Below are 16,772 nucleotides of genomic sequence, written 5' to 3'. Positions count from 1 at the left end.
TCTATTAACTGTCCTGTGTACGTTTTAGATTGTGAGTCACTCTGGGTAGGGATTACTGTAAAACACTACATGCACTAATGGAGGCTATATAAGTGAATAATAATAAAAGTGGAAAAACAGTGTGAAGGTTTGTTGCAGTTTTTCTTTAATTTGACTATGCATAGCTAATATTGCAATTGACTTTTTGGAACAGGCATAATCGGACAGAAAAATTTTTCAAGGGTTTTGGTAGCGGCCAGATGTGCACGTAACTGACTTATAGCACATGGCCTATGCGGTATCCAATGCAGGGCTGGAGCCAGCTGGAGGTCACTTTGGGATGTATTTCCCCTTACGTCGTGTCAAGCCCAACCTGACCTATGGGGCTACTCAGATCTGTGCCAGCTATTTAGGTGGCACACATTGGAGGAGACCAGATAGGGCTGCCCATCCCAGGAGCGGGGGTTAGGATATGGCATGCACTGCCGCCACAGACCCCACACCTCTCCAAGACCCAATCCTCCCCCTGCCTGCCTCCAAACCACCCTCCTGCCACTCAACACACAGGTAGCCGGTGCAGGAACTGGATCCAGTGCCGGCAGACTAGTGTACATGTCTACTAGTGTACTAGTGTACTAGTGGGCAGGAGGTCTGGTCTAGAGGGTAGAGCCTCCATTTGCCTGAAGATTAACATCCACAAGGTCGCCAGTTCGAGGCCACCGGCACCGTGCGACCTTGAAGCAGCTGGCAAGCTGCAGCTGAGCTGTTCCATCTGCTCGGAGCGTGGGAGAATGGAGGCCAGAATGTTAAACCAGATCGGAGTGTAACACCTTGAATGTAGTGGTTCTTGAAAGAAAGAACCTTCTTTCAATTTGTAAAAATCCCTGCATGGATTTAATAAGCCTGCCTATGTAAACCGCCTTGAATAAAGTCTTGAATAAAGACCAAGAAAGGCGGTATATAAATACTGTATATTATTATTATTATATATTACATCTTTGTGCTGGTGCTGCCAGCTCTTGAGTCAGTGCAAATGTGTCTTATTGCACATTTGTGACACTCTGAGCGGGCAGAGGGAGCCCTGCGCTGGCTCAACCTGGAATTAGGCTTGGACCGCCCAGCAGTAGCCTTTCAAAGAGTCTATGTCCTGTTTTCTGTATTTCCCTTGAATATTTCCCATGCCCAAATGGCATGGAGTTATAAAATCCCAGCTTGAGCAATGCAGTCAAAGTAACATACAACACCACTGAGAAGTCTAACATTCCACTGAAGATGACTGGGGTCTGTTCCAAGTAGATGTCCAGGATTTCAAAACCAAACCTGAGTGAACACCTATGGTATTAATAGAAATGCAGTGAAACTTCCATATTTTTCTAAATATGCAGTCCCTTGTGCGGCATCACATAGCATTCTAGAGAGTACCCAGGCTTCAAGGTCAGTTTTTCAAAAACCTGCTGTGGGAAAGGAAGCCCCTCAGAACAGCTACTGAATGCACAGAAGCTCGTAGGGAACTCTCTCAATATGGTTATGATTTAGTAATACTTCCTACCTCACCACTACCTGAAGAACAAGCCACAAAAAAGGCTTTTCAATGTGTTATTTATGCCTACCTTGCCCTAACAGACCACAGCAAAGGCAATCAGATCAAATACATTATCCATCCCTCACTCGCATTTTATCAGTGTTTCACAGGAGACTATAAATACCATTGCTAATGCTTTGGTCACCTTTCCCAAAGGCCAGCTAAGCAACCTAGGGAAGTGTAATACTAGTCTTTCGCTATAGTATTCTTTTTTCTTTTCTATTTCAAGATATCAGCCCATCACATCTGAATTAACAACTCTGCAGTAATTCATGATTTGATTGAGTTCAATGACAGCCCACTCCAAACTAACATTAACAATGGAGGAACAGAGTTTCCGCTGTCATAAATGGTCATAAATACATAATAGGCAATACAAATGGTTCCATTTGGAGATGCCACAAAACGATGCCAGTGTCCAACTGCTGCTATGGAATATCCATATGATATTCCATAAGCTAGCATGAGGGTTGGTGGTGGAAGAAAGAGGGCAGGAAGAGGGAGGAACGGGGAGATTTTAAGGGTGGTGAGGAGGGATGGCAGAGGCAGAACAGGGAGCGAGGGGGTGGATCCCTGTGGCAGCAACTTTCTCCAGAAAAATAGTTAGCACAGATCTGAAGAGACCCATGGAGAAGCAGAGACTTACCCCAAGGTAAGGAAATGACAACTCCCTGAGCTTGAGGAGGACTCCATGACTACCTCAACTACTGTGGGATGCAGTATGCACCCCATGGGTGTTATGATTGGGCCCCACATTTTCTACTTTAGGGGGTCCCATTCAACAATATGTCACTACACAAACACCCTTAGAACAAAACTGTTGGACTCAGGGTCCAAAGCCTGCCAATCTTAGAACCTAATTATATATGAACAGATGGTCAAACCAAAAGTCTTCAACAGAATAAAGATCACACTAACAGTCCACTCCTACCTAAACTACCATGTGGCGATACTGCAGCAGTGGCACAGCTTCTGCTGCATCTCACGGGGGAGTTTTGGCTGCTGGAAGTCTCCACAGGGTAAGGGGCCTTGGTCCCCTTGTCCCAGGATAAGCCCCAGCAGCTGCTATGGATCAACACGGACACTGACCCATGTAGGTGGATCAGGCCCAGGAAGGGGGTTTTGTATTCATCAGGCAGCTATACCCCCACTTATCTACAAACAAAGAATACCTTGGTTCGTGCCCTGTAACTGTCACAAGTACACTGGCAAGTGCACAGGGCATAGGTTTCTCTGTGATAAAGCCAGTTTATGAAACTCTGGAAGATCTTCCTAGCTCCTTCAGAATTTTTCAGCACAATGTTCAAAACTTCCTGCTTGATCTGGTCCATCATTTAAAACAATAGTAGTAAAACAAAAACAATAAGAGCCACCTGACATCTCAATGTCATTCCCCTAGACATCCTTAATGTTTTTCCCAAACTCTTTCGACTGGTGGCTCCATTGTCCTCCTGAGCCATTGGCCGTGGCTCCCCATTAGGGCTACAATCCTATACACTGTATATCGTGGTGGGTTTGTTACAAGGATTCTGCAGCTCCCCTGGCTGGTTTCCGCAGTTCCCCAGGGAGTCACAGCTCACAATTTGGGAATCACTGCCTTAGACCATTTTCCCAACCTTTCCATCCTCTTTGTCCTCTCAATGTGAACAGGATTTATCACTCGCACAATTGCCTAAAACATGCTGTGACAATTCATTACACAAAAACTCTCTGCTCAGTCACATTTTGTCTTTACAAACACGGACAGATCGAACGAAGAGTAGACTGTTTCCATAGACATTTTGGAGTTTCAGCAACACTGCTCTTGAGTTCTATCGCACCTGTCTAAATGGATGACTATAATTGTCATGGTTATCAGATTCAGAGTACGGTAAAGTACAATGCTTTCTAAATTTATGTAGAACATGGGACACAGTAGAGTGCGAGACTATTTTTGTTGGCAATTGAGTCAACTTCTCCCCTTACAATCCTTTGCAACTGTTGGATGAGTACCATCTGGCGCAAGCAACTTATTTTTATTTAACGTGTCAGTTTGTTCCAGCACTTTGTCACTTGACTTCTCATTCTCAGATATAGCCCCTTAATTATTACCTGACAGGAACTGATAAAATGTATTCATCTGTCACACCAGCTACTTTGGAGATTGTTTAATCTCATAAATTGATCCCTGGTAAACCAACCTGTTTTTGTGCAATTTCCCAAACATTTAAACTCTCCGAAAAAGGGTAGCTTGGAGATTCATTTTCCTTTTTTAATAATAACTAGTAAGTTACGTGAAAAATAACATGCTATGCTTTCTTTTACTTTCCTTACTTCACACTACTGGCCTTACTATGGAAGCTATTTGTATGTTTGACATATATAATCACCTGCATCTTCTAGTTTGGCCATGAAGAATATTAGGAAGGCTGCTTGCCTGCCTGTTTGTTTTTTCTTCATGGTTCTGGATACATTCAGCAACTATCCCAGTGACTATGGGATTAAACCTGCCAATGCCCTCCAATCCCAACCCCCTTATAAAAGGACAATTCTGAAGAGCCTGATCAAAGTAGCACCAAAGTTTAAGGGCCCAATCCTATCCAACTTTCCAGCTCTGGCATAGCCATAAGGCAGCTCCATGGTAAGGGAACACATTTTTCCATACATTGAGAAGGCCCCAGTGACTGCCCCTCCACCACAGGATGCAGTGCACACCCCACAAGCACAACTGCACTGGTTGGTGGCACTGGGAAATTGGATAGGATTAGGCTCTTAGTATACTTATCAGCTTGAGCAACAGTGTGGTTTTTGGCGTAGCTCTCTTGGGTTGCACTGGAACTAGTTTTTGGCATCTATATGCAATGCATGGGAAACGGCTGTCAAAATAAACAAAGTCTCCAGTCCCATGTAAATTATAGGCCTTTCTATGTAGTCCTCCAAAGATCCCATTTTTCCACTTGGTTTTGGTTTTTCAAGAAATGAGTGGCGACTGTAGAGTTACAAATTCTTAACTCATCTTTTATTTCGAATACACAGAACTTGAATCTGTTAAGAAGTTAAGAAGCAACCAAGTTTAAATCCACGGGATTTTATTTCTAGATTCAAGTCGTCCCCACTGCCAGCTCCATGGTCACAGCCACAGAAGTGGATAGTATGATGCTCAATCAGCAGCTTTTACTCTTTGGGGGTTTTCTCAATTAGCTTTCTATTTAATTCCCTTTGTAGAGCTCAATGTTTTCTTAATAGTTTTTTGGTACAATCTGCCCCCAGAGAATGTTAAACTTAATTATGCTGTGGTCACTATTACTTAGCTGCTCTACCTCTTGAATAAACTCTGCTGCTTCCCTTCCAACTGAACTGAGAATAGTTTCTCCCCTTGTCATGTTCAAAGGATAAATTATTCATTGCGATATATTCTCAGCTTTACAAAACGCCATGCTCAGCAGTTGGCTTCTCCCTCTTTAAAAAAAATTTAACCTCCATTGGCAATGCATTCCAAAACCTAAAGTTATACCGAACCACAATTACAGGGACATAAGCCACAACCACCTTATTTTAGATTGAATACAGATTCTGCCTGGAATATAGAGAGCAAAAATCAGATATCACTAACTGACAATACTGAAACATTCTTCCAGTGGAAGGCTTGGTGCTTTGCGGCACAATCCTACACATGTTTACTCAGAAGTCTTCAATTAGGCTTAACTACCTAGTAAATGTGTTTAGGAGTGGCAGTCTCAGAAAGCATATAATCTAGCAATGCAAGCTTGAGCAGTATCCCAGTTAAAAGGACAAAAACGAACAGGGAAAAAATCTGCACTCTGACTCGAAGCTGCTCTCAAGTTTTAACACAATCAAATACAGGTTGGCACAAAGGTGTTATCCATGGACAATCATCACACAAAAAAGGAACGGTATAAACGGAAGAAACCTCAATATTGTCCAAAGGAGACGGACGTGCTGCAGTATTTCAACACTGGAAGCTAAAATTGGAGAGAGGACATTGAATGGCTAAAAAGTGGCTGTAAAAGATGTACCTGGAGACTGAATGGCTTGTGAGGTGGACAACAGAAAACAGACATTTTTCTAATAAGGGATGTCCTTCAATATCAGCTGCTGGTAACTAACTATATGCTTCATAACTGATTCAGACACTCATACATCAAATTTGAGGTGAGCTTAAACAAAGACTGTATTCCCATTTTATGATGGGCAACTGCCTTCCCAAGACAGAACTGAGGAAAGAAAGGAAAGGAAGCTCTGCTGTCAGGAACACATATTTGAGAACCACCCTGGATGTGATGTCACCACAGCACTGTGGTGACATCACTGTTGTCATTCAGATTTTTCTTTAAAAAAAAAAAAAAACTTCTGCCACATGTGCAGCCCTCACACTAGCTAAATCAAAGCATCGCTTTTGCTGATGCAATCCTGCTTCCCCTCCGTTCTAGTCACACAGACTATGAGAATTATCAGGAGCATTTCTAAACAAAGGAAGACTTTATGATCTTGTCATAAAATACAATGGGGCTGGTAGGTATAGTGATTGAGCATCTTGGGCCAAAATGTGACTTCAACATACTCCACTTGGCACAGGAGCTGAAATGAATAATGAAAAAGCTCTCCTAAGCCTACACACCATCTTCTGTGCCACACAAACAACAGCATACTGATAACTGCCGTCAGAATTTCAGAAATGCATCGGAACAGAATACTCAAGAATATCCCTTTGTAAAATGGTCAAGGGAAACAAAACGCAGAGGAAATTGCAGGGGAATTCAACTCCTAAGATGAGCTCCGGGCCTTGTTTAATGAAAACAAAGCAGCAGTGACACAAACAGTTTGGTGCAGCCAGAAGTCTCGGCAAAGAGGCACCACAGACAGCTAAAATCCTGAAGAGCCATGTGTCTTGCTAATTACTTACTTCAAAAATGAAATATTCGCTACAGCATCCGCTCCAGAAAAACAGCACAAGTGATTTTCTTTTTAAACAAATCCATCTTCAACAACGTCCTAGAAGTTACAAACTTAAAATGCCATCGGCACTTAAAAAAAATTCAACATTGCTCTCTTCAGTGCTTCTCAATCCAAAGGGATTCAGGGATTTTTTTTTTCTATTGCCTCTGGTTTACTGTTCTATTCCTAGTGAGCACACTGGGGAATGGAGTTCTATTCCCACCAAGGGAACACTCTCTAGCAGCCTTTTGAACAGTACTTACTCAAATATGGTGGTTTGTAAGGCGCTCGTGTATTAGACAGCAGTCCATCCAGTTCCTTCCTCTCCAGAGTGCTGTGAAGGGCCTTCTCTTTGCCAAAGGTGGAGAAGGACCTCTCTGCCCCAGGTTGGGCTTCTGGTGTTTCAAACACTTCAGTGTCTGGAACAGAATCCATACCGGGTACATGAAGATTGCTACGGTAATCCGCAGCCTGGCGTCCATCAGAAGGGACAAAAGAGGGCATCCAGCACCGATCCGAGTGGCCCAATGCTTTACATTCTTCCGTGCAATTAGAGAAGAGATCCATGCCTGCAAGCAGGAAAGAGAGAAAAACTGCAGATATAATCTTCAGCATCATGACCAGCTGCTGATAGATGTGTGCAAAAGGTATGGTGGTAAAAGAAAAGATGCTTCCATCACTTTCGCCCTATCAATAAAGAATGTGATCATTTAGTCTTCAAAAGAACGGCCATCATTCAGAAAAGGACAGAAGTGCTAGAATGTTCCACTCATGGAAAAACAGTCCTAAGATGATGTGAGATCAATTATTAAAATCTCTTTGAAACCTACTCCATGAAGCCAATTCAAGAGCAAGACCTACACCATCAGAAGGTGGATGACAGAAGCTCAATGCCGGGGGGGGGGGATTAGTATATAAATGTGACACAATGAGAAAAAATTCTGATGGAAGCAAATGAATCTAAACAAGTGGAATAAAATTCCACTTGTTTTCACCAGTGAAAAATATCCGGCATTCAGAGTCTTCTCTGAACATGACAACACACGATACTATGGATCTAAGCATTTGGTTTTGGTGGAAAATACATGTCCTAACAGAGCCTTGTCATCATATCTTCCAAGTTTTTTTTCCTTCCATCTACCTTACAATCCCCTGAACCACATTAGAAACTGGAGAAAAGCCTATCGTGAAATTACTCTAATTAGAGACCCTAAAGATAGCTGAAGTCCAACATGACACTGATCGAGATACTATTGACAAACATGTTAATGTCTGATCTATACCAGAAAACACTGGCTCTTGCCAACATGAAACAGTTTACTTACACATCCTTTTAACGTTATTAAGATTTCAAATGAAAAGCAGGGCTTTCACTGCACCTTCTCAACTGGCAGTTCAACAGACTGATTTTTTTAAACCCACAATACCAGGTTTCTTGAAGAACCAGTGTGGTCTGAAGCCTCTACAGAAGACTGGGATAATCCAAGTTGACAGGGAGTGATATTAGGAACTATGCAGTAAGAGTTCAGTGGCCAAAACATGCTTTGTTTGGAGAAGAAGCTGAATGTTTTAGATCTGAATATGTAAGTCTAACTGCTGAACAAAATCTCTTGTTCACTTGGCCACATGACAATAGCATTAAAATCAAGCCATGCACCACCCTCGCCACTTCAAAGCATCATGAGATCTTAGCACCAATAAATCTTTCAATACCAACAACGCAATCCATATGGCCAAACCACCATCGGTTGCTCATTACTGGAAACCACAGATCGCCAATTCCCAAAATCTTGAGCCAGGACTCCCTGGCAAGGTATGATGGCAGCCTTACAAGTCAATTGGCAGGCTGCTGAGTGCGGAAGATAGGAACCATTTGCCACAAGACCTTGAAAGTGTGTGGCTCTTCTGTAGCAGGATTTGAGAATGGCAGATGGTTCCCAAAGACCACATTTGCCTGGTGAAGTGTGCTTGCTTTTTGATAAAAGGGCTGGGAACCACTGCCATAAAACACATCATTAGCGAGCTCCCTGAAGCGAAGATTAGCTTTAAAAATTCTGCTATAGCTCTACGTTTTAATTTGATTTCTATGAATAGAAGCAATGCCTTGTTAAATTTTCTGCAAATAAAGAATCTCACCAATAAGAGCTTGAGAATTAGAAAAATGCAAGGGAATTTGCCTTTGATTAAGCTCACTTTGTAAAGACAATTTTATTTTAAATTAAGCTATATGCAACACAAGCCCGGCTTTGATTGCAGCCTTCTATTGATAAGTGCCATGCAGAAGTCTAGAAGTAAATTACTAATTTGTGAACCACTGAGGAATGTAAGAGTGAACAGCAGCTGGGTGGGTTTAGAGATTTAGGGGAGAAGCCACACTCAAGACAAACAAATGGTTTGTGAAGAACATAGCTAGCTTTTGTCTTGACAGGAGAGTGGGAGGAAAAAATGGAGGGAGAGGATGCAGCACTGGTCCAGCAATATTTTCTAATAAATATTGTAGAAGCAAAGTACATTTCAAAATTATAATACTTGGGAGTTTATTAAATTATGGACAACTTTTTAAACAAAGTTGTACTGTAAAGGAATCTAAAGGAATTCCACATTTCAGTTCAGTCAAAATAGCTTGTTCAATATTTTCTGGAAATCAATGCCTGTTTCTGAAACTGCCTCTTAGACACGAGAAAAGGGGTGGAAGTATATTCCGGTACAGAGAGCAACTTTAAAAAAGAATTTAAAAGTGCGTTATTTGAGAAAAAGGCTCTATGTTCTTTCTTCCTTGTCTAGCTCAGCTTGCTAGTGGAAATTGCCTGCTGTTTACAGTTTTAGGTCAGGTCCTAAATTAAAACTCACCGTAACTTCCTTTGATATCTGCTTTTCAACTGCAGTAAATCATCATAAAACAAGTAACATTATATAACAGTGAAATTAAAAAAAAAAAAGAAACTAGTTCTATACCCACTGCAAATCAAAGTCACGATTCAGACTCATCTAAGCACTTTAAGTGCCACAGACTTCAAAACCAAGGCTTAACTCTCTGACTGACTGAAATTAATGGGATTTGCAATAGATAAATTTTGTTTCTAGAATCTGGAGCAATTCATCAGACAGGCCTAGGTAAGCTTTTATCAGCCTAATCTTTCCACCTGTAACACAGGAATGTTCACAGTCCACTCCACTCTAGACCAGGCAAATAAAGCAAATAATATTTCAGAGAAAGAGAGAGAAAGAATGCTGTCCGTTTCAATTTCTATAGGGCAAGTTAAAGTTCTAAACCAGGGCGGTCCAACTTCTTGCAGCCTGGGAGGGGAACAAAACCTTGGGGTGATCCCGTGACTTTGCAGACATGGAAATAATTGGTGGTGACACAAGGATGGGTTCTGAGCCTCTCATGTCACTTAGCAGGCTCAGTCAGGAGGAGGAGGAAGCAGCAGAGCTTGCAGCAGGATTTTCTGATCTCCCTTATGCGCTGTTCTAGCTTCTCCTTCTCTAAAGGTGCAGTAGGAAGACCAAACAGCTGCTGAAGCAGGAGAAGATGGTAGGGGGGCTGCAGCAGGCTTTCAGGAGGCGCCACAAAGGGCCACGTGTTGGACCATGCTGTTCCAGCAATCTAATTATTTTGGCCCAACATAGATTCAGATCACTTGATGATGAACTTTCCATAGTAAAATAAGGTTCGCTGTATGATAAATATGCACTTTAAGATGGGCTTATAATCGCTACTAGTAGGAGCAAGTGGAAGAGTCCGGGTGGTAAATAAACCAATCAGTGATGCACCTGCAAGCATTTTTGACATCTTCTCAGCCAATAGCAGCATTTATAACATCTTGGCTGTGTGTGATGTTTAAAATGATAGAGATGCAGGTTACAAACAGCATTTTGGTTTTTAAAAAGTAACCACCAGAGCTTTTGTTGTTGTTTTTAAATCATGTTTTAACATTTATTAAGTATTCTATGTGAAACTAATATTTCTATCCTAAAACTCACCTTGTCGAGAGGGAAATAGTTATATGATAAAAATTTCAACTTCTGAGATCTTGGAACAAATTACGAAAAACCAATGTATTATTGGGTTCACATTATGATATTTTCACAATGAAAGGGGGAATTGATCTCTGGAGAGGATTGTAAAGCAGGAGTCCTCTGTATTATATTATAAGACACACCCAAATGGAGACTTTGATTTGGACAGGACACTGGCACAGATGCAGGCTTTAATTCCAATTCTGTAGTCTCTATTTCAAAATGTTCTCCACTAAGCTGATTTTTTTTTTTCCAAATGGTTGCTAACAGATGCTTCTTCATGACATCATAATGATGTAGAACTGGAGTAACAGAAGCACAGCTGGTGATGTGCAGATTCAGTAAACAGGGAAATGGTGAATGTCGTGCCTGGGAACTTAGCTGGAGTTTTAGCAGAGGAACTAAAATACACATCCAAACACTGTTGTCCCTCAATGCAAGGTTAGCTCAGTATCTTATAATGTCTAATAACAGAGCCCTCAGTTTTACAGAACATAATGTTTATGTTGCCTTCTTTTAATATTGCTGCAGAAACAAGTTATTTAAATCCAATTGATTCAAATAAGTGATTTCAATCACCCATAAAGCCTGTCTATTCAAGGTGTAAAGTAACTGTTTCCTTTTTTTTAATTTTATACAATCCTACAAAAATCCTGCTTCTTTAAGAATATGGGATTTGGCATCAGGTGTATGTTTAGAATGGAAAGCAATTACAATGTGGTGGATTGGATCAAAGTGTGTCTATTTCTTTTAGATGTACAATTGGTCTTCATCATCCATGGGTTTGCGATCAGCGGAGCTGACTCACAACAGATCACAAACCCTGCAATGCAGGACTGCCTGGTTCAGCAAAAAGCTGGAAGGGTCTCTCAGAAACCTCTTTCTGCAGCATGCGGAGACCTCATGCGGCTTCCTTGCACTTCAGAACATCTCTAGACATGACTGGAAGGCACTTCTAGGCATGTGTAGAGGTCCTCTGAGATCTCAGTATCCACGGGTTTGGTGTCCACCAGGGGTCTGGGAACGGATCAACCACAGATACAGAGTGTTGCCCTGTATAGTCTGCATCATCATAGAGGCTGGGGGTAGGTAACAAAAATCCACCCACCTACCCACCTTTCATTCAAAAACCTGACAGTAACAAGGGAAAACCAGCTTATGGTCCATAATTGCATGCACCGCTCTTGTTATGCCTATCTTTAGGCCTGAAGTGCTCTATAGCTTGTAAAGGGAAACAAACAGCTAATGGCCGAGGATGCTCAGGCTAATGGTTTTTCATCTAATTCACAACTGAAACAAGCTTTGTTGCTTGACAGACTTTCTGGCTGCACTACGAGCTTCCTACCCCTCAAACTTCTACAAACCTGAAGTCATATTTTGATTTATATTTAAAAGAAATGATCAGTCACTCAAACACTTCCATCCGCTCTGTTGTAAATCTAACTTAGAGCCCAATCCTAAAGATGTCTACTCAGAAGTAAGCCTCATTGTAGTAATGGGGCTTACTCCTGGGTAAATGTGGATTAGATGACAGCCTCAAGGCTGTCAATGGCACAAGGATGCATGTCTCTTGTTGCCTTGTGTGCTCCCTGAGGCATCTGGTGGGTCACTGACAGATACAGGAAGTTGGAATAGATGGGACCCAGGAGGGCTCTTATAAGAAGTTCTTTTGTTCTATGTCTAGATCCCTGGACATCCTGATGAGTTCCAACAGCCACATGACTTGCCATAACTAACAGCCCAATCCTATGGTTTATTTCCCAGACAATAAAGTAACACCAAAATGGCAACATCCTGTGGGGAGGATAATGGCAGAGATCTCCTTTGGGAACATCTGTTCTTTTACCTGGTGGTAAGCCTCCACAGTGTGGAGGGGTCTACTTGGACCTGTGCTGGTGAAATCGCTGGTACGTGTCCACGTGGGCCTGATCTGCCTTCCTAGGTCAATGAGGACTTTTGTTAGTGATTAAGCTAGAGCAGGTCAGTGTTGACCCATCGCAGCTGCGAGGCCTTACCTTGGGGCAAGGGGGAAAATGTCCCCTTACCTCAAGGAGTCCTCCAGCAGCCCAAGCTCCCCTGCGGGATGCAGCAGAAGCCACACCACTGCATCCCTGCAATCGGAGTTAAATAGAATTGGGCCTAAAACAGCCTAATTATGCACAGGACTGCTGCCAGTATGAAGAATTATAGTACGAAATCACTTGATTTGCTCTAAAACATTAAGCATTTTTGAGATTTGTTTCTTCTTGATTAAATTAAGGAGGGAGCAAGAAAAACACTCACACAAGACAGAGCCTCTGGAGATTTTGAATAATCTTCAAAGTATCGTTCCCTAATTATCCAATTAAAAATTGCAATTGTAACAAAGGTGCTAATAACTCTGCCAGATTCTTTTTTTTTTAAATGCACCCACTTTCTGCAAGCCTGTTACATTTGTTGGCCAATAAAAGGTACTTTCCATTTCTCCTGCTCTAAACCTAATCTGAAGAAGTTGTTTTAAACAATCTGCAAATTTCATCCCACCTACTTTATTTCCCACATGCTTTTCCAACATTAATGTCTCAGCAGAATCTAGATCAGTGCAGGGCAAACATCAAACAGAGCAACGGACAAACCAACAACCGCCAAATACTTGGCCACTAAATCCCTTTTTCTTTTCCTTACATTAAACCTCATTTCCTCCAAGACTAGGAAACAGTCAAAACCATACTCAGAGGCGGAACAAACTGAAGCACTACAGGGGTTGGAAAGGGAAAACGGGAATTTTTCCCCTTTCAAATGATTTTTTTCCCAACTTGTTATCCTCTGTACTAGATTTCCAGATTAATGCTCTTTCAGATTCCTACCGATGAAATCCATTGACTCGTAAGGGGTGCTAAAAACTGTTGCTCAAACGACTTGGCAAGAGAATCCTGCCAAATTATATACATTCATTCTACGTATTAACAAGAGGCTTGGTGGTAAGCTTTCTAACTGACCAGTCCTTCATAATGGTATGGAAATAAACTCCAAAACAGTCACATGCTGGAAAATGATGCAATTTGGCAAAGTTCTAGCCACATCCATTCACAAGCACACCCATCAAAGTTCTTAAAGATTTTTGCGCAAACAATATTCTTGCCGCTGTAACAATATGTACAATAAGGTGTTTCTTAGGTTGGTCTTTAATTTCTGATGTCACATTTAGGAGGAATATTTCTGGTTTGAATGGTAATACACAATGCAACATCTCTTGCAACACTTTATGTATCATTTTCCAATATTTCTTTGCTTTTTCGCATGTCCACCACATATGATAAAAAGTTCCTTCTAGCTCATTACATTTCCAACACTTATTTGATAACCCAGAGTACATTTTTGCTAACTTCTCTGGTGTTAAATACCATCTATAAAACATTTTATATAAGTTCTCTTTAAAAGTCACTGTTTTAGTTATCTTAATATTTGTATTCCAAATTTGATTCCAATCATCCATTGATATATTATATCCAAAAATTTTTGCCCAACACACTATTGCATCTTTAACTATCTCATCTTCCATTCTCATCTCCAGGAGATCTATAGATGTACCAATGGAAATCTATAGATTTACCAATGGAAATCTATAGAAATCAATAGATGTACCAATTAAAGAAGATTTAATAGATAAAATCTATGAAGTAGATAGATAAAATCTATGAAGTAGCAGAAATGAAAGTTTTAACAGAAAGAATGAAAGAGAGAGATTTAGACAGAGTAAGAAAATATTGGAAGTTTTTTTATGATTGGGTAGATAAATCTAGTTAGATAAAATTGAGTGTTTCGTAAAAATTAATTTTTATATTGATAAATATGCGAACCTTTGTATTGATGATTATTGTGTTTTTTCTGTGTTAACTGAATGATGTATGTTGGAATCTGGGGCCAAACCTTATGTGTAACCTGTGTTGTACCCTACCCAAAGTTAAGCCTATTTCCTTTCCTGTATCTGTAATGAATGAATAAAATATATTAAAAAAAACAATAACAAAGTTATTAAAGATCTAAGACAATGATTTTCAACCTTTTTCATCTCTCGGCACACTGGCAAGGCACTAAAATGGTCAAGGCACACCATCAGCTTTTTGACAATTGACAAGGCACACTGTGCTGTCAATGGGGGCTCACATCCCCTAATGATCCTATTGATAAATGCCAAATTCCTGCGGCACACCCGGGGACCATTCGCAGCACACTAGTGTGCCATGGCACAGTGGTTGAAAATGGGTGATCCAAGACCATAACCTTCTATCACAAGTGAAGTAGGCATGGAATGGAGAGATTCTCCTCTCCCTCTCCCTCCCCCCCCCCCCCACTAAAAATTTAATCTTCTCAAGTCAACATCATCTTTGTATGTTTCTTTCAGCTAGAGGAAATGAGGTGGTGGCTTAGGTCCAATTGCCGGCAGACAGGTGTGCACATCACACAGCAGAAACACAAACACAAACAGCGGCATTTAACACCTATGTTGGAAATCTCAGAAGAGAAGCCAAGAGCCTAATTACCAAAAGAGGCAGAAACATATATAAATAAATCCACTTAAATGCAACAACTTAGAGTTAGAAAGATTTCTGCAGCAGAAGATGACTGTACATGAAAGAGCTTCTTTAATGGAATGCACCCTGTCTAACTAAATGGCTTTCATCCTCAGGAGTCCCAATCTAGCAGCTCCCCCCCCCCCCCCAGCAGCTTAATTCATTCATATGGGAAAACAGGAAGAGCCAGAGCTTAGAGGCATAACATTGGCCCTGCAGGCAGAAAGTCTCAAGTTCAATAAAAAAAATCTCAGGTAGCAAAGCCAGGAATAGCTTTTGCCTGAACTCTTGGCAGTCAGAGTGGACAATGCTGGGCTAGAAGGTCCAGCATCTGACTTGGTACCAAGTAGCATCATACCTGAATGTTCAACACTGAGCAGCCAAATCATTTCCCTGTTTGCACTTAGCTAGGATTTATTTCAACTGCCTATCAGGTCCACAAAAGGTCAGTGGGTTACAAGAGGGAGTGGGACACTTTCAAAGGACATCCCAACTTTTCAAGAAATAAAAAGAGATACTCTTGTGGCTATGGCTATACCTGCTGTTATGCAGTCACCCTGGATGCAGTCATAACACTACATCAGATCTCCAGCTCCTAATAGAGCACAGTGAAAAAATTGTTGAACATGTGATGTTAGATGCACAATGAGAACCAGAACTGCTGCAGGGGCAGTTATTTTGCAAATGGATACATGAGGAATTTGGGGGCACTGGTACCTTGCTTTTATGGGGCAATTTCTGGATTGAGAGGCTAAGGCAGCAAGAATAAGTAAGATATGAGAGAGAGGAGGAAGAATAGGATGTCTGTAACAGTACAGACAGCTAGAATAATTGTTACATATCTACAGAAATAATCCATACACACATAAATAAGTGTAACAATACAAAGGTAACATTTTTTTAAACATTCCACCTTTATTAGTAATATAGGGCCCAATCCTAGGGGTGTCTACTCAGAAGTAAGCCCCATTGTGTTCAGTGGGGCTTACTCCCAGGGAAATGTGTACAGGATTGCAGCCACAGTCAGATTACTGAAGGCGGAAGCTTGAACACATCTGAATAATTTAAATCCATCTTTGTTATGTCAGGTACTTAATTACTCTTTTTTCTTGACCTTACTGACTGCATCTTTCCAGGATCCAGAGCTCACCTGAATTACAGCACTGATTAACTGTTATACAGAATAGCTGTGTCCTTATTTACACAATAGCCATAATCTTACAATAATGCCCTTGACCACGGGGGCACTGAAGTTCAAACGGGATTTGTTCCCACTCTGTCACAGAAGTCATGCTAGAGAAATGGATCGAGGGAGGATGAAGGTGAGACACATGTGAAAGTGAGAGATGTCAATAGTGATATGAGGGAATGTATGGCCTAGTGAAAAGAAGGAAATCATCCTACACTTAATTCAAGATCTTATGTGTGTGCTATAAGACCACACAAGCTAGGATAGATACATCCAGTACACACCCCAAGTATATATTCAGGGTCTCTGGAAGAAGGTGCAAGGAGTACATTGTACCTCTGCTTGGGGTCAAAAAAGAAGGCCCAGGAGCCAAATTCACATCTGAAGGGAAAAGGAGAAAGCCCCCCCCCCCAAAAAAAAATTGCATCCCATAATAACATTCCTCTCAGTGGGTCTGTCCGTATTCAATCCTAGCACTGCAAAAATCTGTACACCAAAGCAGTTACCATAGATG

At 41.2% G+C, this 16,772-nt stretch overlaps 1 protein-coding gene across 1 annotated transcript in view; it reads right to left on the bottom strand.

Annotated features, from left to right (window-relative positions):
* The window catches only part of PCDH10 (protocadherin 10), a 127,623-nt gene that overhangs the window by 103,040 nt on the left and 7,811 nt on the right, over positions 1 to 16,772 (bottom strand). Inside the window, exon 4 of the mRNA XM_066632885.1 lies at positions 6,760 to 7,065. Within this exon, the coding sequence (XP_066488982.1) occupies positions 6,760 to 7,065 (306 nt within the window). The remainder of the gene's footprint in view (positions 1 to 6,759; positions 7,066 to 16,772) is intronic.

Source organism: Tiliqua scincoides, chromosome 6 (assembly GCF_035046505.1).
Source record: "Tiliqua scincoides isolate rTilSci1 chromosome 6, rTilSci1.hap2, whole genome shotgun sequence".
NCBI classification, from domain to species: Eukaryota; Metazoa; Chordata; class Lepidosauria; order Squamata; family Scincidae; genus Tiliqua; species Tiliqua scincoides.
Note: the sequence above shows the minus strand (reverse complement) of the source record. Positions and strands in the feature narration are given on the sequence as shown.